Raw genomic sequence first — 21,185 nt, 5'->3', positions numbered from 1 at the left:
GTGTGACGAGAGGGGGGGGGTCAAAAATCGTCAAAAATCGCGTGACGTCATTTATGGATGGCCCCGATGTATGCATGCTTGTGTAGAACTTCTTTCGCACCGTGCGTAGCCAACCGTGCTAAACGGAGGCGGAACGAGCTGCCGCTCGCTGTCCACATCACCGGCAGCGTGACCACCGCGTGGGTGAACACGTGGACAACAAAAACCAGTCACAGTTCACGAGAGAACAATAATAATAATACCACGCAAGCGCTGTGAAATAGGCACGACTGATTTATTTGCGATTCAACAGGCAACGGCATTCACGTGACCCCCCCCCCCCCTCTTTAAATAAAAATGGAAAAACTAAAAGATGCACAACGTTGTGAGCGCACCTCGACAGCTATCGGAGTTATTGTTCATCGTCTGGGTGTTACGCCGCGCGCCTCTGACCACACTTGCCTTTGTGAATGAGAAGAAGAAAAAAAACATCTACGCAGTTATTTTGACATCGTGCGTATTATCAATAACGTGGGGACGCAACTTCCATTGGCAAAATTAACTGGCAACAGTCAACAGTCAGTGCCGGCAGCAGTCGGTGCCGGCAAGTCGGTACCGATATCAGTCGGTGCCGGCATCAGTCGGTGCCGGCAGCAGTCGGTGCCGGCAAGTCGGTGCCAATATCAGTCGGTGCCGGCAGCAGTCGGTGCCGGCAGCAGTCGGTGCCGGCAACAGTCGGTGCCGATATCAGTCGGTGCCGGCATCAGTCGGTGCCGGCAGCAGTCGGTGCCGGCAACAGTCGGTGCCAATATCAGTCGGTGCCGGCAGCAGTCGGTGCCGGCAGCAGTCGGTGCCGGCAGCAGTCGGTGCCGGCAGCAGTCGGTGCCGGCAACAGTCGGTGCGCTTCGCACGAAGTTTAATTTCGCGGCAGGGACAAGTTTTGAGGATGGGACGATTTTGTTCGATGCAGGCCATTCCAAATATATGTGTAAGTTGTATGAATGTATGTCACCTAAATTAGTTACTGGCTGTCCAATTACACATTTAAATAGTGTTGTTATTCGTAGTGTTGTTTTCAAATATATATTATTTAAATAAAATACTCCAATCTTTAGCACAAATACCCTGCAAGGTTACGGTGAAAAAATAATAATACAATGCGATTCAAAACATGCCTCGGTTTATTTGATAAATGGGAAACTTTGCGGTTTGATGACTGTCACCTCAAAACTTATGGACCTGTGCCAATTTGTGTGCGCACGTGATCGAGGCCTTTCTTCGTGAGAACGAGTCGTGAGAACGTGGGGGGCGAAACACGCCCGACATAGGATGTCAACAATCTCGAGCCGACGGACATACAGACGACATTCCGTCTTATCGCGCACACACCCACACGCGCGAGACCTCCGGCCGTCTCGGCCGTGTGCCGTCGACAGCGGACTGCACGTGCAATAAACGCCTCGGAGAATGGTTTACAAGTGCTTCAAGAGATGCCCTTAGCCAAATTAACACGGACGAAAACAGCACAATGTTGAATCTTGACTGAAAGCTTCAATGAGTGCAGGAATTCATATTCCTGGGTCACACAGTTGATTAATGATTTTGTTTTTTTTTTAAAGAATCTGGGACAGAGCCCAGCGGAAGCAGGAGGGCGCCCCCATCCTTGGAAATTTCACGTTGAAATTTCAGCCAGGATCATCTCGGACCCACGCCAATCATCATCGTCGTCGTTTCTCTGGGGTCGATAAAATAGCACTGCCTGGGGCGAAAGACATCGGCGGACCTCAGTGGGAGGTCCACAGATATTGTCCTACAGAACGACTAATCCTAGAGCAATGAGACCGAGTCTCTTAACATTAATACTCCACGTGTCATTAGCGATTCTCTTGGACATATATTACGGTGAGGATTATTGAGATATAACTTACATTTTATGTCAAAGATAACAAGCACATTTTAAATTAAACCACAGTACAAAATTAACAATCGCGATCACCGAGTGCACTGGAATTCAACAGAAGCTGATGATGCAAGGCATTATAAAAAGTAGTTTTTTTTCACATTGTGCCTCTACATTTTTGCTATTCTAAATTATTTTTGTAAATTTTCTGTATTTTTTTCTTTATAAATATCTTAATTGCGCATTTGAATAGGCTCAGGTAATCGAAGCAAACATTTACACAAATGTGCAACATAAACATAACGTAATAAGTATCTTGAACACAATGTGCGTGCGCGTGTGCAATGCTCATACAATAGACGAAATATTTTAAGTATATATATAATTTACAGATTGGAAAATTGACAAGTGTTTTTTCTTATATGTTATGCTTTAAGGTCCAATGACCTCACATTATTCAAGCAACGTTGCTCCTACCTACAATTAGTACGAGTTCAAATCGTAGGCAGGATCAACCCATCGACTTGCCATGGCGTTCCAGTGAACGCTCCTCTTCCCCTGGGCAAGGGGAGCGTCTCGGAGATTACCGCCACCTTAGAACGACGCACCTCCACCCAGAGCTCACCTTGGAGCGCGTAAAGCAACCATCCCTTTTATGAATGTGCTCGCATCTGAAGGTCAACCCGTGACTCCAAGGCAGGGCAGGTGCACTCGCACAAAGCTTGTTAGGGATCAAGGGCACGCTTTGTGTTGCGACTACATCGGTCAGCTGTTCACACGTAGCCCGGGGAGAGGTCGCCCAACCTGACAGTGACATGCACTTCCACCTACTCAGGGGTGTCCTGGAGAAGGAAAAAAACCGCTTGAAAACCCACGAAAGTACATTTGTCCAGAGAGTACGGTTCTGTTGAGAGTGCAGATTCAGGCGGATGGGGGAGTGACGGAATCGTTAAATACACTGTGGCTCCATCAGCATGTGGGTTATCAAGTTTTTAATCACGGGGTTTTTCCCCCCAGAACACCAACCCCCTTTAAACGAGGACAGCACCTCAAGTGGAGTTGTCCCCGAGACAGCTGCCAGGTACCCTCCAGTCAACCGATTGGCACGTTCCTTGCGGTGGGGTAAAGTGTGGGTAACACAATCTCTCTGCTATGGAATGAGAAGAGTTATGTTTGTGCAATATCAAGCAGACACAACATTTACCGATAAAGCGAGGAGCTCCGCGGTTGCATTGCGTGCAGTTGTGAGGTTGTCTCCATGTGGATGGAAAGTTAATTATTCAAGTTTCGAGAGATCTGGAAGCCGGCCGTGGCAATGTTTACAGTAATATTAAACATGATTGTAAAAAAAAAAGCAGTACATTTAAACGAAATTTCTCGTTTTCTTTTCAGGAGTTTGTCGGATTTTTTTCCCTCCAAGCAGAAAGTGCCCTAGCAGTGAATATCACTGGTACTTAGCGCCATCCGAATTTTACACAACAGACCACCACAATATACAGTCATCTAAATAGAGTAATTATGCTGCTGCTGCCACCATCGCCGCCACCACTGGTCATGCAAGACGCTGAGGACAACTGCGTGTTTCCAAAGTCAATGCAGGCATCCTCCGTAAAAGAGGATCCCGCGCTCCCTACACCGAGCCGCGACGAAGGCATGTGACGTGCAACCCCACTAGCCTTAAAATGCCCAGGGGCGAGGGAGCAGTGGCCTCCTTGAGTCGCAATGGAGCCAAAGCCGGTGGCTTACAACAGATGTGCTGCTACAGGCGACGGCCCAGCTGGACGAGGGGGCCCCACTGTCGGCTGTGAGGGAGTGAGCCGAGAGGCACCGTGAGCCGAGAGGCACCGTGAGCCGAGAGGCACCGCACACCCGCGATAGAGCACTTCGGAGATGAGGGTCGGTGGGTCGTGTCACAGTACAGCAAGTGGGTTTATTCCATCTGTGCGGAGATTTCCATGTCATTCAATCGCAGGCATGGGGTTTTTCTCCGGGTACTCACGGTTTCTCATCACAAGTCAAACAAACACTCGTTGGTGGAATTGGCCAAATATTCCAATGGCAGGACCCTCCTTAAAAGGAGTCGTAAGCTGTTCTATCCGTCGCATGAAAACAGCGCCACTGACGGTCCTGCGCCATTCATGGAGACAAATGCAAAAAAACGAAGCCCAATTAAAATAGCGGGTCTCACGGCAGCATGGTGGCAACATCAGACATGTATTTATTGTCTTTCATACAATGCTTATTTAACCCAGGAAAGCCTCACTGAGACTTGCCTCTTTTTAGGAGGGTCCTGCTCATTTTTTTTTTGCGGTTTGGTGCGATGATCGCCGCGTATATTTATTCCAACCGAGTCGTAATTTGTGGGTATTTTTATTTTTTTTACTTTTTGGCAAATTTGGCCCTCGCCGCCGGCACACGATGGGTCCACTCATTCGAATGGCATCACGGGATCTTTAACGGTCACCATGAAGCAGACAGCGCATATTTTTACAGTTAATACCACACCGCAGTATTAATCAAGGAGGGGGGGGGGGAGCTGGATTCGAACCGCGGACCTCTGTAACGAGCAGGCAGATGGGCTACCACGAGAAGAGAGGCCCCATGTCCCTGCCGATATTGATTTTAAATAAAGCCGAGGTCCCCCATCTCCAGTTCTCACCGCAGCAGCTGTGAAAGCTGCACGAAGCCAAGTTTTTTTACTGAAACCGGGGAACAAAGACGAACAGCAAAGCAAGAGGGGTGGCCTGGGATCTCTCACAGACACTGACGGGGGGGGGGGGGGGGGGGGGAGTGCAAAATAATAAAGTGCCTTACGAGATACGGCTCCACTGAATTTGTGAACGTTGGCCCGAGTTGTTACAGATGGGATAAAAAGCCGAATAAAAATCTAATTTCAGGAGTGGGGTTTTGTAAAACGGGTTGATGATGCGGCAACAGCCGGTGGGCGTGGAGTGAATTATGACCTCGCGAGGCCCCCCATTACCGTGCCGAGCCATCGCCTGCAGCAAACGTAAACACATTTTTGACTATTTCTTTGAGAAAACCACGCACAATCATGCTCACGTGCTCCCCCACCTCTATTACACCCAACAAGCCACAATCAATTTAATAAATTAATCATTTGTCGGAACCAAATATATTTTCATTTTTAATAGCGGTCTTTTCAATATGTCCAGATGGCACAATCCAGGAAAGATTTTGTGAATTTGCGGTCCCATACGGAGAGGCCAAAGCACTGGGAATAAAGTCACGTCCCGACTGTGGAGGCCTCGACCCGCAGTGTCGCACCAAAACAAACACTACGCCTTCTCTCCGCTCTCGTGAATTTAGGTGGCGACATTTATTGCACCGCAGTCGCCTACGTGATCGCAGAAGAGATCGTGAGTGCCACTGCAATCAAAACTATCCCTGGCCCATGCGCGGGCATCGCTCCGTCCGGGGCACGTGGGTGCCTGGCGGTTGCCGCCCGCCCCCGCTGGGTTACGACTTAATCTCCAGGATGGAGGGGTTGTGGTCCAGGATGGCCAGGATGATCTTGTCCATGTATTGTCGCAGGTGCGCGTTGATGTCCTCCAGCTCTTTGAAAGCGACCATCAGCTGCCGGGCACACAAAGGTTGACTGTTAGAGACGGTGAGGTTGAGAGAGAGCGCAATGAGGTTGGGCTGATGAGAATGCGTCAGGAGAGAAAATAAAGACGATAACATAAAAAAATACCGCTTTTAGCTTCCTCGTCAGTGGCAGGGACTGGAAGGCATTCAATGCGTTACCACCCCGGTGATGAATTATCACGATTTGAAGGGGCGAAAAGATTTAATAATTTATTAATTTCTTTATATTGGTTGTACCATTTTGTTAGAATCGTGACCCTGAATCATTCAATTTCCTTTTTTTTTTCCCATTCTGAAAATGTAGCACCTCTCGTGGCTGCAGAGCCACATGGACCAATTGTACACAACACATATGAGAAAACATATCACTGATTTCAAGCGTGTATCATGAGCATAATAATACATTTTAATCAACGCCTACCATTCATTACACACTGAGCTGAACAGGATCTGCAAGTGGCAAAACGTCTCCACAGGAAGCCGCATGTAATGTGTAAACGCGGGTGCGTGCGAGTGCATGCGTGAGTGCATGCGTGTGTGCGTGAGTGCATGCGTGTGTGCGTGCGAGTGAGTGAGTGAGTACGTGCGTGTCACCAGTCCTCCCTCCCGTACCTCGTCCCGTGAGGCCGAGTCAATCTCCGCGGCGAGCGAATGAGACTTGGTGGCGGCCGAGAAGAGGTTCTTGGCCTCCTGGAGGCTCAGGCTGATGATCTGCCCGTTAAGCTCATCGTTAGATTCCTTCAGCTTGCGGTTTTCCTGTGCAGGAAGGACCAGGACAAACTTCCATTACCTCGAGCGGTCTCCCAGTGTCAAACTCCGCACGCGGCCCGAGAGGAACGTGAGCGAGGAGAGATGGAACACTGAACGGCAGTTAACTTATTATTCTGGGCTTCCTTCACTTGTGAACCCAGTTTAATCACAGGCCGCTTGCACCCAAATAGATGAACTCAGGATCTCTGTGGTCCAGCATCACTGATTCTTGAGCCACCCGGCTTGCTTGATCAGGCCAGTATTTAATGATGCAAACGGACCCTCCCCCCCTCCCCCATTGTGCCCCATGGTGGCCCACGTGAGGTCCTGTGTGAGCCCCCCCCCATTTGAGGCCTGTGTGAGGCCCGCTGTGTGAGCGCCCCCCGCCCCGTGTGAGGGGCCCCCTGTGTGAAGCCCTCACCATCTTGACCCTGCGCACTTCCTGTTCGAGCTCGGCCTCGCGCGTGCGCGTGTTGTACTCCTGCAGGCCCGAGGAGGCGCTGCGCCCTCGCCCCCCACGCTCCATCTCCAGGCGGAAGAGCTGCAGGTGCTCCAGCTCACGCCGAAGGTCCTCGATCAACTGCGGTGCGCCACACGGGAGAGGGTTTGGGAAAAAATACGACGAAATATTGATTTGCGTGGTCGCTTACTTTGTGGCCCCTTTACAACAATGGCTGCCCGCCCCCCCCCCCCCCCCCCCCCCACAACTGACAGTTCGTGTAACACGACCGATGATGTCACGAAGCCCCGTCCGTCACCTCCCGTCCAGTGGCATGCGTAGGAACAGAGGGGAGACTTCCCCCCTCCCACCCCCCAACTATTTTCGTGATATTTGACGAGAACCAACAATCGGTGATCGATCGCTTGGCTAATCGAAAGTCTGAGCTCTACACGGAAGGTAGCGCTCTGGAGCGGAGTTCTTGCACTGCAGTGACTCAACAATCCGTGGGCAAATGAACCGTGCTTGTGAAAAAAAATTATATGAATAGAAAATGCTACATTCCACACCAATTTCCCTCCCTTGATGTTCACGGTGGCTCTATTGTTCGCTGCTCCTCGCTCGTGACTCAGCAAGTTTAAACTAATAAATCACGCGATGTTTCAGCCTTACAAGTTACAAGCGCTTTGCTTCACCTATGGAGCAGTAACTATTTTCTATCGGGCTGCAGAATAAAACCCCCATGTGCCCTGCAACATCATCAGTCACGTGCACGACGGACACAAACGAGGTAGCGCGGCACCGCCGTCGTCGCGCCCCTCGTCGCGTCGCGCCCCTCGTCACGTGGCGCCCCTCGAGTTGCCCTCGGGCGCAGTCTCCCCGGCTCTGCGTGCGCCCCATTTAGCACCCGGCCGATATTCGTTAGCTGCTGTCAGTCAGGGGGATTGTGGGAGCGAGGCGTGGTCACGCGGCGGACAATGGCAAACCTCCTGCGTGGCTTCCCTCTCCTTCTGGAACTCGTGCCGGTCGCGCTTCATCTTGTCCGAGAGCTTCTTGCTCAAGTCCATCTCGTCCTTCACGCGCAGCACAAGGTCCTCCAGACGCTCCTCCAGACGCGTCTTCTCCTGGAGACGCCACGGTGGTGGGGTGGGAGGGGGTGGGTGAGCAGATACGGGGTGATGGGTTGAGCAAAATGATCGTCTCTACCCCAGCAACATTCACCACGAGGTTATTGATGTCCCGGAGACAATCCTTCAAATCAAATCGATACACACTAAACGGTGTTCACGCCTTCGTATTCGTGCCCGGCTATCACAAAGGCGTTTTGTTTCACAGGCGGGTAAAGTCTATCAGAGAGGGGCGATGTTTCTGTGCGGTTCTACCTAATTAACTTATTTTTCGAGTATTTTTTGTTTTACCATTCGCCAAATTTAGATCGAGACGCTGCCAACACTTTTTTCCCCCCAACGTCACGGCATCTTTAATGCGCGCTGTGAAGCAGACGGCGTGTGGTTATGTACAGTATGCATGTTGAACTTCTTTTGCACCGTACGTATCCAAACGTGAGAATCGGAGGGGAGTTTACCGTGAGCTGGTAAATGACAAAAGGGGAGTTCTCTGCAGAGAAAGCAATCGCCATTGTCTTTTCGGGGGGGGGACCGCGTGATTTCACCCGCAGCCGGTATATTTACATCGTTGCCCACATCAGCAATGAAGTGGTAAACGAGAGCTCACCTCTTCGAGTTTCTCTATCTGCGTCTTGAGTCGTGGCACTGTGGTCTGAAACGCCTCGTTTTCCTCCTCCACCAGGAGCAGCCTGGACACGCACGCGTGCGCGGCGCGCAAACACACGGCACCTATGGTCACGGTGGCGGCACAAGCTTGTGGTGCGGGCAGCACCCGGCGCAAACATGGCCCCGCGGTGCGCAGCGTGGTGCCCACAATGCACTGCGTGACTCCCATAATGCACTGCGTGCGTGGCTTCCACAATGCACTATGGAATACTCCAACTGTGATAGGACGCACGAGGACTCCACCAAGACCCAGGATCTTCACGGTGGGCGCAGAGGGGGTTGGGGTGCTCGTATTGAAGCTGCTCAGATGCCGCACCGTGCGGAGTTGACTTCAATGCCAGATTTTAAACGTGAACGTGTACATCTAAACGAACGGTAGCATTACCGAACCACAGAGATGTGCATGCTTGGAATTCAGGAAGAGGAACACACGGATGAGAGAAAGCCAGAGACGTCAAAGTGACTGAAAATTAAGCGGGTCTGGGGAGGACACGTCTCTGGGAGTGAAGTGACCAGCGGCCAAAGCTCACAATGGAGTGGCAGCCAATTGAGGGAAACATAACACAATGGACGTAAACCGCGGAGATGTAGCAATGAAATAGGCTCGTGCCTATTTCATTGGTGCTAGAAGGGACCACTAAGGATGACGATGGCTTGGGGAGGCTTTCATCCAGCAGCGCATAGATCATGGCTGCTGCTGCTCTGTCGACGACGATGATGGAGGAACCGATGGCCCCTCCACATAGCGACGAACGAGCGAGTGAGCGGCACCTGTTGGCGAGCGTCTCCATCTGGGCATTCTTCTCGCGAGTGAGCCGTGTCGTCTGCTCGCGGTGGCGCCGTGCATCCTCCTCCAGCCGCTCCTCGCCGCGCACCTCAGTGTCCTTGAGCTGCTCCTCCAGCTCGTGGATCCTGCCGCAAACGTACCACGGGATTAGCCGCCACCACCGCAGCCACCGCCGCGTACATGAGTGAGTGCGTGAGTGAATGCATGAGTGAGTGTGTGAGTGAATGGATGAGTGAGTGCGCGAGTGCGTGAGAGTGAGTGAGTGAGTGCGTGAGTGAGTGTGTGAGTGAATGCATGAGTGAGTGTGTGAGTGAATGCATGAGTGAGTGTGTGAGTGAATGCATGAGTGAGTGTGTGAGTGAATGCATGAGTGAGTCGGTGAGTGAATGTGTGAGTGAGTGAGTGAGTGCGTGAGTGCGTGAGTGTGTGAGTGAATGCATGAGTGAGTGAGTCGGTGAGTGAGTGCGTGAGTGAGTGCGTGAGTGAGTGTGTGAGCGAGTGCGTGCATGAGTGCGTGCATGAGTGCGTGAGTCAGTGAGTAAGTGAGTGCGTGAGAGAGTGCGTGAGTCGTGAGTGCGTGCGTGCGTGCGTGCACGGCGCCGCGCGCACCTGTGCACCAGGTGCAGGTTCTCCTGCTTGAGCTTGCTCTGCAGGTCGCAGTTGGCCACCGTGTCAGTCTCCAGCTCCAGCACCTTCTTCTCCAGCATGCTCACCTGGCACACGGCACGCGGGGGGGTCATCATCGACAACCACGACGAGGAGGAGGAGGCGTGACGGCGGTGAACATGATGAGTTATGATGACAATGATGACGATGTTCATGGTGAGAACAATGACAACAATCACGTTCCCCGAGGCCGTGGGGATGGGCGAGGTGCCATGGCCCCCGTTTGGCAGCCTGTCGAGGAGATGACTTCAAGCTGCCCACCAGCAATCGAATGTCTTTCACACCGTATGTAGCCAACCGCACGTAGACAATGTGTGTAGTATTATATATACTAGTACTAGCTTCACTACCCGGCTTCGCCCGGGACTTGGATTCACCACGGCCGGCCGCCTTTGTCTCGCCAGTGGCGATGTTGACACACCGCACCATTTACTCGTTTGAGGCTGAGTCGACCTAGGGGAGGCCCAGGACCGGTTCATATAATCGTCACCGGCGGTGGCCGTGAGTGGGAATCGAACTCGTGTTGCCGGGTTCGTAGCGCAGCGTAGCGCTAACCACTACACTGCCGCTCCCCCCACACACACGCGCTTGCTGCAGACACGCAACTTTCAGGGTGCGTAGGGCAGTAAACTACTCAAACAATAAAGCAATGCTGCGCGAAGAACGCCTTAAACCTGCAACACATTTGTATTTCACTTTACCCATGGAGGGTTGGAGGGGGGACATCAGCAGGCACACGCCGTTTCACTTCCGTATAGGGGTCACATGACAGATGTGACGTCACAGCTCACTTGCCGTGCAAAATATATGCATTATTGCGCCCCCCCCCCCCCCCCCAAAAATATCAAAAGTCTATTTTTATAATTTTTGCAAATTTCAAGTTTGTTGCATGTCGGAAAGTACGCTAACATTTTGAACAGACACAAATATTCACAGATTTCCCTTTTATATATATAGATATATAATACAATGTATCATACGAATTAAGCTAAAGGCAGCATCGCTCGGGGGAGAGACGCTGTAGCCGAGGGGGTGGGTAGAGATGAAACTGATTCCGAGGCGAGGATTATAACCCCCATTGGTTGCGTGTTCAGTGCAGCTTCCACGTATCCCCTCAGTGCAGCTGTTCAATGCAGGAGCTGTTCAGTGCAGCTTCCACGTATCCAATCGACTACGGCTCCTCCGTGCAGCATACATCGCGCCATTCCTGCTTCTATGAACATTTGTGGTGCCGCCTCAGCCAAGACCCGGTCCCCACTCCCCTCCCTCCCTCCCACCGCCCCCCCCCCCATCCCCTCCCACCACCACGTCATTTAGCCCACGCATCCTCCACCTCCCCACCCCCGATTTGTAAAATTCTGGTGCCACCCAGGGTCAGGAATGCCGATGAGGGTCGTTGGGGCCACGAGGCGGCGAGGGCACGAGTGGGCGTGCGTGGCGCTCACCTTCTCCCCGATGTCGGGGCCGCCCAGGTCCAGGCTCTCCGTGTAGAGGTCCTCCGTGCTGCCCGCCGCGCTGCTCAGCGAGCTGTGGTTCAGCAGCTGCCTGTGGGGGATTCGTCAGCGTCGGGCATCGTCGGCGGCACCGCCTTCACGCGTTGTCGATCGGATTGACATCTTATGTAGTGCGGTTTATTTGTATTATTTTCCCCCCATAATTTCTCTTTGGTCATTCATTGCTCCGATTTCCATTTACTTCTATTCGCCGTATCAGGTTTTTTTGTCACCAGAAGTATTTTATTGAAGAAAAAAAAACAGGGGAAGGCGCGGCGTGCGGTCAGATGGGGTTGGGTGGGGTTAGGTGCGGGGGGGGGGCGGGGAGCAACCCCACCAGGCGAGCTGGGGTCCCTAAGTGGAAGAGACAAAGTGGAGTGGAGACGCTTTGGCGAGTGCAGTGGGGGAGGCCAACGAGGCTGTTAGGGGCCGTGTGTGTGCCGTGTGTATAAAAAAAAATAAACTTTAAGGGGCACTGAGCTATATAGCTCTTTTTCAGAAATGACCTGGCCACAAATGATAGTTCAACGAAGTGGCTTATTACGTGGAAATTTATAGCAGCCAAATACTCGAAACGCGTGTTGATTCTAAATATGGAGGGAAAACCCGGAGCACCTGGAGAAAAATCCACACGACCACGGGGAGAAAGCCATGCAACCTCCAAATATACAGCAGCAGGCGTCAAGGTAGGATTCGAACCACGACCTCCTCACCACCGCAGCACTCCTTCAACATCACCATCATCATTAGTGACGTCATCGTGATCATCATCAAAGTCAGCATCATCAACAACATCATCATCATAACCATCAGACCATCAATGTCAACATCATCACCGATTCTCTAATCGTCCCATTCAGTTTGGACACAGAAGAACGAGAGCTCGTCCTGATGACTGAACTCAGCCGCCAGGGTCTGACCGTGCGAATGGTGTGCCCCTGCGACAGAATGAAGCGACGTACACAACGCATTGCCATTCCAACCTGCAGTGTGACTCTATGTGCCACTGAAAGGAGAATATTAGCCGAAATGTGGAGCGCAAGGACTCAAGTTTTGAAATCATCCAGCATGAATGCGAGGATTGAAAGCTGAGGCCAATCAATGTTCGGGGTCCGTGAGCCTCCTCTCATAGTGCAGCTTCCACGTCTTAACCTCGCCGGCTTCCAAACTTCTGTATCGGAGGCGCGCGCTTTCACGAGCTAAAACCCAGCAGCACTCCTCTCACCTGGCAAACGCATTCGTAGATATCCTCCGATTGGGGCTGAAAAAGAGAACAAAGGCACCGCAAATCAGTGGGTGCAGCTGGGAGGAGCTGAACAAGGGCCGACCGCAAGCCAACGGTCGCTGGTCTGCTCTACGGTCCCAATGTCACAGCGGTTAAAGACCCCCCGCCCCTCCGGAGTAAAGAGGTGAACGCAGGACACGGCTCTCGCTCCGACAAAGAGCCGATCAGCACGGAACGATCCCTTCCGTCGCAGGCCGACACGTGCCGCCAGTCTCGACATGCTCATGTCGTGGATCAAAACAGAACGTGCTCCGCGCACGACATCCACTGCAACTGTGACAGCCGCAGCGCCCACTCCACGCGGTGTGCACCACTTCAATATCTGTGTACACAGTCATTCATGCATTTGACTGGGTGCCATGTTCATCGTATTGCGCACTGTAGAGGATATAGATTAGATTTTTTTTATTGTATTCGTGTCATTGTGTGTTTGCTGTGTGTATGGGGAGCGGTCGTGTCGTGGTTAGCGTGCTGCGCTACGAACCCGCGACCCAGGTTCGATTCCTGGTCATGGCCACCTACACCAATGATGATTATCTGAACCGGTCCTGAGCCTCCCATATGTCGCCTTAAGCAAGTACCTGGTGCGGTGTGTAAACATCGCCACGAGGGCGATGTTTACTAGGGCGTTGATGCTGGCCACTCACCCTCTCGTGTGCCGTGCCTGCTTTCAAAGGTGCTCGCTAGCAGCACTTCCCCCAAAGGTCTGTTAACGGCTATACGGGGATTCCTTGTTGAGTATCTAATGCTCTGTGTAAAAACATCGCCACTCGAGAGATAAAGGCGGCCAGGCGTGGTGCTGGACCCAGGAGGAGGCTCTACTAATGTTTTGATTATTTTACTTTTGCTCACAGATGAGCAACACTTGCAGCATCTCCACAGCGAGGCAAGGGCGGCCTAATTGGAGCAGGACACGAGACGGCACTAGGCCGGCCAATTAGCGGCGAGCGTGGAGCTAACGAGCGCCGCTCACGCCGAGAACCCAACGTGCCGAGTAGAGAAGCCAGGACCCACTTTAAATTCCAGCCGCAACGCCACTCGGCCGAATTGAAAATTGTAAAAGTTACGGCTGGAGATCACTGCCGAGTGCTTCGCCATCTGTGGGGATGAGGCGGTGGGGAGGGGCGATCTTCCCCATCGCCCCCCCACTGCACCACCCCAACCACCAGTGCATGCCAAGCGATGAACCTGCACTGGTGTCCATGGGCTGGAGCGGCTTAGAGAGGAGCAATCGGACAGAAAACACCACTTCATTATTTCATTCCTTACACCGAGGGCCTAAGCCATCCACGAAAAACTCTGCTCATTCCAACCGATCGATCAGGAGAATTTTGCCGGGTACTGCCATTGGGTCACACTGTGGCTCCTTCTTGCGAGCTCAAGGGGAGGGCGATGGGGCCGGTGGGGCCTGAGGTGGGCACCGGCCACGGGAAGAGCGGTACCTGTGCGCCTCGAGGTGGCGCAGGCGTGCGTCGAGCTGGCGCAGGAGGTCCACACGGCGGCTGCACTGGCTGCAGTAGAGTGCCAGGCCCGGGCTGGGCGGGAAGAGGCCCAGCCAGCGGCGCTGCGAGCGCTCCGACGGGCTGAGGCCCGAGCGGGGAGGAAGCGGCGGCGAGAAACGAGGGACGGCGGAGGAGGGCGAGAGGCGAGGAGAGGCGAGGAGAGGAGGGAAGAGCAGGGGTGAGGGTATAGGAGAGTTTGAGGAGAGGCGAGGAGAGGCGAGAAGAGCAAGGGTGAGGGTAGAGGAGAGTTTGAGGTGCGAGCAAGATAGCGGATGTGGGAAGAGGCCGAGAGTAGCCAGGCAGATGCGTGGAGAGGAACAGAGATGCAGATTGAGATGTAAAAAGAGAAGGAGAGAAAAGGGGATGAGATGAGAAGAGGTGACGGGAAGATGCGTGAGGTGAGAGCAGGGAGGAAGGCAAAGAGGCGCCAGGGAGGAGACGGGGACAAGCAGCGGGGGAGAGCAGAGAAGGCCGTGGCAGAGAAAAATCACCATGGCAGCGTGGATTGATCCACAATCACGAAGAAACCACACGCGGTCACTCGATTAGCAGATTGGCGCTTGATCTAGACAACAGCGAAGAGTGCGCAGGGGCAAAGCCTCGCGCCGGAGGCCCTGCGGATCGCGGCCACAGTGGGGTGACGCGGGGGGGTGGGGGTGACGCGGGGGAGGGGGTGACATGGGGGTACCTGGTGGGCACGGAGCCGGCAGGCGCGTCCAGGAAGGCGCCGCCCTGGCGCTCGCTGTGCGGCTCCGACACGAAGTCGCTCTCGTCGCCTTCGCCGTAGTCCTCAAAGTGCTCCTCCTCGCTGGGCTCCGCGTGGGACACGGAGCGCTGGGGGGTGCTGCACACGCCGGGGAACACCGCACCGCTCGCTACCGCTCGGTGCCACTAGGTACCGCTCGGTACCACTCAGCATGGCTCAGCGCCGTACCGCGCCGGTGTAACTGCCATGCAGTGGTGGCTGAGTGGCTCAGGGTTCGTCGACGCCGAGCCAGCACCGCTGAGAGCCTGGGTTCGAATCCAGCCCTAGCGATTCAATGAAACTGACTCCTCGAGTGTGCCAAGTTGATTGGTTCTGTCCATTCACAAATGACTTCACACCTAATTTGGCCAATTTTTTATTCTGCAGTTGGGCATTGTGGGAATGTCCCCCCCCCCTAGTGTGGAAATAAAGGTCACAGGAAGAGAGCCCTTCCAGTGGCCCCTGCGAGAGGAAAGAGTGAACCTCCCCACTGGCTTAGGACGGTCAATAGAGTGTCAACATAATTCAATTCGAATGTACGTAGCAACTCAATGTGACCGCATCTCCAGACACCGTACAGAAACAGGGAGCGTCTTAATTTCATAGATTGAAAACTAATTTCTTTAGAATGGTTTCGTGTGTTTAGCTTATTGTCCTTCCCCCGCACCTCTGATTAACGCGGTTGGCTACGTATGGTGCGAAAGAAGTTGACCATACATACATAGACAGAAAAACACCATCAGTCATAGGCAGGAGGAGCGGAAGGCTTGAGCCTAGAATTATAACAGGGGCGGGGAGTCAACAGCACGGATGGGTGGGGGAAGGCAGCAGGGTTGCGATTTCCGCATGGAAAATGCGGAAGGAGGGTTCAAATTTTCCCGCATTTTTGCTAAAGTCAACCGCAAACGGTGGAAAGACTACTCCTATGACCGCGCGCTTTTAACAACACGTTAATGCGTTCTATTGGAAAGGATACATGCAAGGCCCAGCATCACGTAGGGCTTTGAGTTACTGATTGGAATGAATATATGATTTCCGCATTTCCGCACAAGAACCACATACTTTATTCAAATGCGGAGCCGTGATTACGAGCACATGTACATGATGTATCCTTTCCAATAGAACGCATTAACGTGTTGTTAAAAGCGCGCGGTCATAGGAGTAGTCTTTCCACCGTTTGCGGTTGACTTTAGCAAAAATGCGGGAAAATTTGAACCCTCCTTCCGCATTTTCCATGCGGAAATCGCAACCCTGGAAGGCAGATCCAGGAGAGCGAGCACCGAGGCGAGAGCGTGTAAACATTCCCGACTCGACATCACGACCTCTCGCAGTTCGACTCGTGCATCCACCGCGGAGCGACCGTCACCGCTCGTTTCATGTTCACGCGAAATCATGGCTCAGTGCAGTCGTGCGCGTGCTATGTATTCATCGGTAATAATCCGTTCGACGTAAGATTATTACCGCGTGGCTTTTAGGGGATCTTTTTTTTATCTGAAAAGCCTAAGTCGAGATTATAATGTGAGCTCGAAATAAAAGAGCATCGTGCAGTTTTTGGTGGAAGGGGTTGGAGGCAAAACCAGGAGATCGCTGCGATGCAATTTTTTATATTTCTTTTGGACCCAACTCATGACGTGAACCTGCTTAGATTCCTGAATAAATCGTCCAAGTCTGCTGGCCGGTGGTAAGTGGGGAACCGATGACAGGCAGCCCTGTGTCCTCAAAATCCCACCGTCTTATTATGACGCGCTTCTCTGCCTCACATTTAGAATTTTCTAAAAATTACAAGCAAATTCATTAACGCGGCTGGCAGTCGGCAGCACCGAAATTAAGTGGCGAGCGCAACGGGGCTGGAGAATGAAATCCCCCAACGCTACGGCGAGAGCACAAAATTATTACAATGTGCACGCAATGGGCTGGCGCGACGAGATGTGCAAATGACACGCGGCGACCGCGACAGTCGAACATCCACCACACGCGCACGCGCAGAGCGAGACCAACATTTGACAGCCGAGTGACCGAAAAGGACTGGACTTCCCCAATTGTACATTAGCAAGCCTCTTCATATTAGTCCTCTTCCATGAATTAACACGACGGGTTAATTTCCGGCGGACCGCGCTCAATCCGTTTCAACACCGGCGGCGAGATCGCGCCTGGGCCCTCATCGGTCACCGCGGCGACGCCACGGAATTTGAGACATTTGCGTCCGACACGAGTGGGTCATTAGCTCGGGATACCGTGGTAAGCACCGCATGCAAAACACACACCGCCATTCCACTTCACCTTGCTATTATTTTGCTATTAAGAGCGGTGACGTCGCACCAGCGGTGACGTGGAATCGGCGCTAATGCATTCGCCGCTTCATGCAGAGGCTCACGGTTAGAATTCAACAGCCGCCCTGGTAATTATCGCAACGTCGAATGCCGCGATGGCACAACGTGACATCTGCTTCACGGTGGATGTTCAAGATCCCCCGACGTCATCTGCAAGAGAAGGACGTCGTGTGCCGGCTGTCAGGGTAAATAAATTTGCCAAATGACCACAATTGGGATTCTACAGAGCAATCATCTTCCCCCCATACTGGCAGACGAATGCCCCAGGTTGATCGTGTAAATAACACAAATCCTGGTCTCTTGAGTTCCCGCCCGATTATATCAAATAAACCTGATTCTTTAACTTATTTTGGTGTAATGCCATTTATTAAAATATACATTCTTTGCAGCAAATGGGATAGGATGGACATACAATGTAAACGTCCTTCAGAAAACGCTACCCTGCTCAAGGACAGGATTAACCCTTTCCCATTCCGATGACGTAGGACGCGTGCAACGTGTACGTTATCAGTTTTTCTTCAGATCCCGTTCCGATGACTTATGTGTACGTAGACATACATCATCGATTCTGTTCCGATGACATACATCGGAATGGAATCGGAAGTACAAGGCGATGCTGGAGGGCATGTGGCACAGTTTGGTTCCAGCTGTCATAAAGTTGCGGGCGTGTCTCTAAAGTTCTCTGCGGTGAGTACAAACAGCGGCACTATGCTTCTCTAAAATAACATTAACACTAACTACTCACGTGTTCTGAGATTCAGCAGTGAACAAGACACCCACCCTGTAATATGCCCCGTCTTGGGACAGGAGTTAAAATGCACGCGTCCCCGAAGTTTAAGTAGACAGATTCCGTCCAGGTGAGAACGCTGTTAAGAGACTGCTCGGTCACTCTGTTTAAAGAAGTCATCGTACGATTCGCCAACTCTGGCAAAATCGCCTGATGAAGCTGCTTGTTGTAATCACCAGCGAAAACTCACGGTAGTTAAGTTGTATGCGTTGTGAGTTTACTCTCCAACACACCGTGGTGCTGAAGTGGTAACTCATTGTACACGTTTTGTTGACGTGACAAACCTTACTCATTGGCTGTGTCGGGTGGTCACCGGATTTAACGACACATTTTTATTTACGCCATCTAACCCAAAAAAATGTATTATGAATAATATTGGTCGGGAAAGCCTACGACTACTACGACCACGTGTTAAACTGACCCGTACAGAACCCCCATAGGACGCTGGTCCGAGGTTTTTGTCCGACGCCACTGTCGGTAGCAGCTGAGCGAGACAATTACCCGAAGCAGCTTCCCTCACACCGGAACGTCAATTGGTGCTCATCTCGTGCAGAAATGGAGAAAATTACACATTCCTATGACAAATTCAGAATCAAGGTTAAGTTTTTTTTGGGTTAGATCGCATAAATATAAATGTGTCGTTAACCCACTATCAACCGACAAAGCCAATTGGTTCTGCCGATTAGTTACTGCTTCCTATGCAAAGTGTGAATCTTTCTGTTGACATCTAGGAAATTCACTTCCCCGCAAAGCATGTACTTATTTTAACCACCGTGGAGAGAGGAAAGGATGAGTTGACCCCGAAAGGGATTTCAACTCACAACTTTCCACCACCCAGCCAGGTGACTCTCTTTGACTAATTATAAACAATTTTTATTTTACCAAGTAAGGCCCCCTGAGCAATATGGCCCTTATTCAGATGCGACTTGGTCACAAATGATAGCTGAACGAAGTCGCTTACCCCGTGGAAACATAGCAGCCAAAGACTGTAAACTTATGTCTCTAAATGTGGAGGGGAAAACCGGAGGACCCTGACCAAAATCCACGCGACCACGGGGTGAGAGACACCACAAACTCCAAAAATACAGGCGTCAGGGTCGGGATCAAACCCAGGACCTCCTGCATGCCAGGCGAGGTAGTTAACATCTCGCCACCTTGGCCAGATTCAGAATAATGTCTGCTGACACCGTATGGCAGAATTAACTCCAGCGCATTGACATTGATTTTGAAATCACTGTGAACACCTGACGTGGGTTAACAGCTCTCCAGTTCAAGCGTGAGGGTTCAGTGGCACCGGGAAATACGACACATCAGGGCAAGAGGCAGAAACATGTACAGGTCGTGCCGTGTGGATGATTGCCTCTTGCTCTGCACGGCGTGTGTGCAGCATTCAACAAAACAATTAATAGGCCGTGGTCAATCTACTGCTGGATGAAGGCCTCCCCAAAGCTGATACCCTCCCCTCACGGTGCCGCGATGCAAGAATAATCTGAATTTAATTGACCTTTCGTCTGCCTTTGATGCTGTTGATCACCCACTCTTCTTTCTGACCTCGGAATCTCTGGCAACACCCCCTATCCTGGCTCAAATCTCACCTTACTTCTCGCACATCCTCAGTCTCCTTCAGTCACTCCGTATCCCCTCCCTCCCCTAGGGTCGGTGTTCCGCACGGTTCGGTTCTGGGCCCTTTTCTTTTCTCCCTTTGATATTTCGCCTCTTGAATCTATTATCTCCTTTTTCTGCATTCCTCTGAATTTCTTGACTAATGATACCCAAATATTCTTCTCCTTTCCTTCATTTACCCCTGGACCGTTGCTCTCATATCCCCTCCTGTCTGGCTGCTATCCAGTCCTGGATAGTGATGTTTTCATGGAAAATTTGAGACAGATGCCATCCAGGCATCCACCCTACGTCCTTCCTTGTGGAAGAGATACATAGATGATGACATGTTCGTCATCTGGCCACATGGCCTACTAGCGCTAGGCCAATTCTTCAACCACATCAATTCCATACACCTAGCCATCAAATTCACCATGGAGGTAGGAAAGGATGGCAAGTTACCATTCTTGAATATTTTAATCTAAAAGAAACCAGATGGCTCAATGGAACACTGTCTACAGGAAAGCCACCGATACGGATGCCGACCTAAAACCTGACTCCCACCACCATCCAGCCAAGAAGAATTCCCTCATCAAATCTCTATACCATAGAGCTCGTTGTATTTCCGACCATCACCACCTAGCCAGTGAACTGGAGCACGTACACCAAGCCCTCAAGACGAATGGATATTTGGACTACACAATCCAGAAAGTTATCACCCCAACCGTTGGGAAAGAACCATCTCAGGACCCAATCAAAACCATCACCTTGCCATACATAGCAGGGGTCACTAAAAATATTTCCCAAATCATGAGCAAACACAAGATCCAGGTTAGATTAAACACAGTACATAAAATTCGTGATCTGATCCCATCTGTTAAGGATGTGATCCCTGACATGCAATACCCCCGGTGTCTACAAACTAAGCTGTGTCTGCGGCAGTAGTTACATTGGGGAAACTACGCGACATGTCTCAGGCCGTGTTCGTGAACATAAGGTAGATCTGAAACACGGTAGGACCAATACCTTGGCTGTGGATGATCATTGTTTTAATGCTGTGGGCATACACAAAATAGATTTTTTCAAGACGAAGGTACTCTGCAAAGCCACTGGCTATCAACAAAGGTTCGTTAATGAAGCCATCCAAATATATAAACACAGACAGAATTTTAACCTAGAAGATGGGTATAAACTGAGTAATGATTGGAAGGAAGTTATTAACCAGTTTAAGTCATAACTGGCTGTGCTGTTTCCATCCTACCTGCAGATGTTAGCAGTTAATTCAGACTCTCTGAGATACATTAAGAGGCGAAATGTCTCACTAACACAGCCACCGTTGCGTTGGATCTCTTACATTGACATGCTAATCTCTCACAATACAATGGCCACCTCCACAGCTTCGTAGTCCCGCTTACCCTTGGGCTACACCCATCTCAAACCTATATAACATCCTGCTTCAGCAACTATCCCGCTATATTTTTTCCTGCCTCAGCAGCTCTCCCGCTATATTTTTTCACCTGA

At 51.5% G+C, this 21,185-nt stretch overlaps 1 protein-coding gene across 6 annotated transcripts in view; it reads right to left on the bottom strand.

Annotated features, from left to right (window-relative positions):
• Positions 1–260: 260 nt before the first annotated feature.
• RAB11FIP4 (RAB11 family interacting protein 4) overlaps positions 261–21,185 on the bottom strand; it is a 69,306-nt gene continuing 48,381 nt past the window's right edge. For 5 of the 6 annotated variants that reach the window (XM_061555233.1, XM_061555242.1, XM_061555254.1 and 2 more), the window contains exons 3-13: positions 14,892–15,047; positions 14,144–14,284; positions 12,642–12,677; positions 11,369–11,468; positions 9,867–9,970; positions 9,242–9,382; positions 8,412–8,493; positions 7,664–7,801; positions 6,660–6,818; positions 6,101–6,244; positions 261–5,476 (exon numbers count right to left, since the gene is read on the bottom strand). In XM_061555233.1, coding sequence (XP_061411217.1) covers positions 5,360–5,476; positions 6,101–6,244; positions 6,660–6,818; positions 7,664–7,801; positions 8,412–8,493; positions 9,242–9,382; positions 9,867–9,970; positions 11,369–11,468; positions 12,642–12,677; positions 14,144–14,284; positions 14,892–15,047 — 1,318 coding nt within the window. In that variant the 3' untranslated portion in view covers positions 261–5,359. The remainder of the gene's footprint in view (positions 5,477–6,100; positions 6,245–6,659; positions 6,819–7,663; positions 7,802–8,411; positions 8,494–9,241; positions 9,383–9,866; positions 9,971–11,368; positions 11,469–12,641; positions 12,678–14,143; positions 14,285–14,891; positions 15,048–21,185) is intronic. The other variant, XM_061555268.1, reaches the window with a different exon arrangement.

This window comes from Lethenteron reissneri, chromosome 3, assembly GCF_015708825.2.
Source record: "Lethenteron reissneri isolate LAM-NWPU_2019-01 chromosome 3, ASM1570882v1, whole genome shotgun sequence".
Classification (NCBI taxonomy): Eukaryota; Metazoa; Chordata; class Hyperoartia; order Petromyzontiformes; family Petromyzontidae; genus Lethenteron; species Lethenteron reissneri.
Note: the sequence above shows the minus strand (reverse complement) of the source record. Positions and strands in the feature narration are given on the sequence as shown.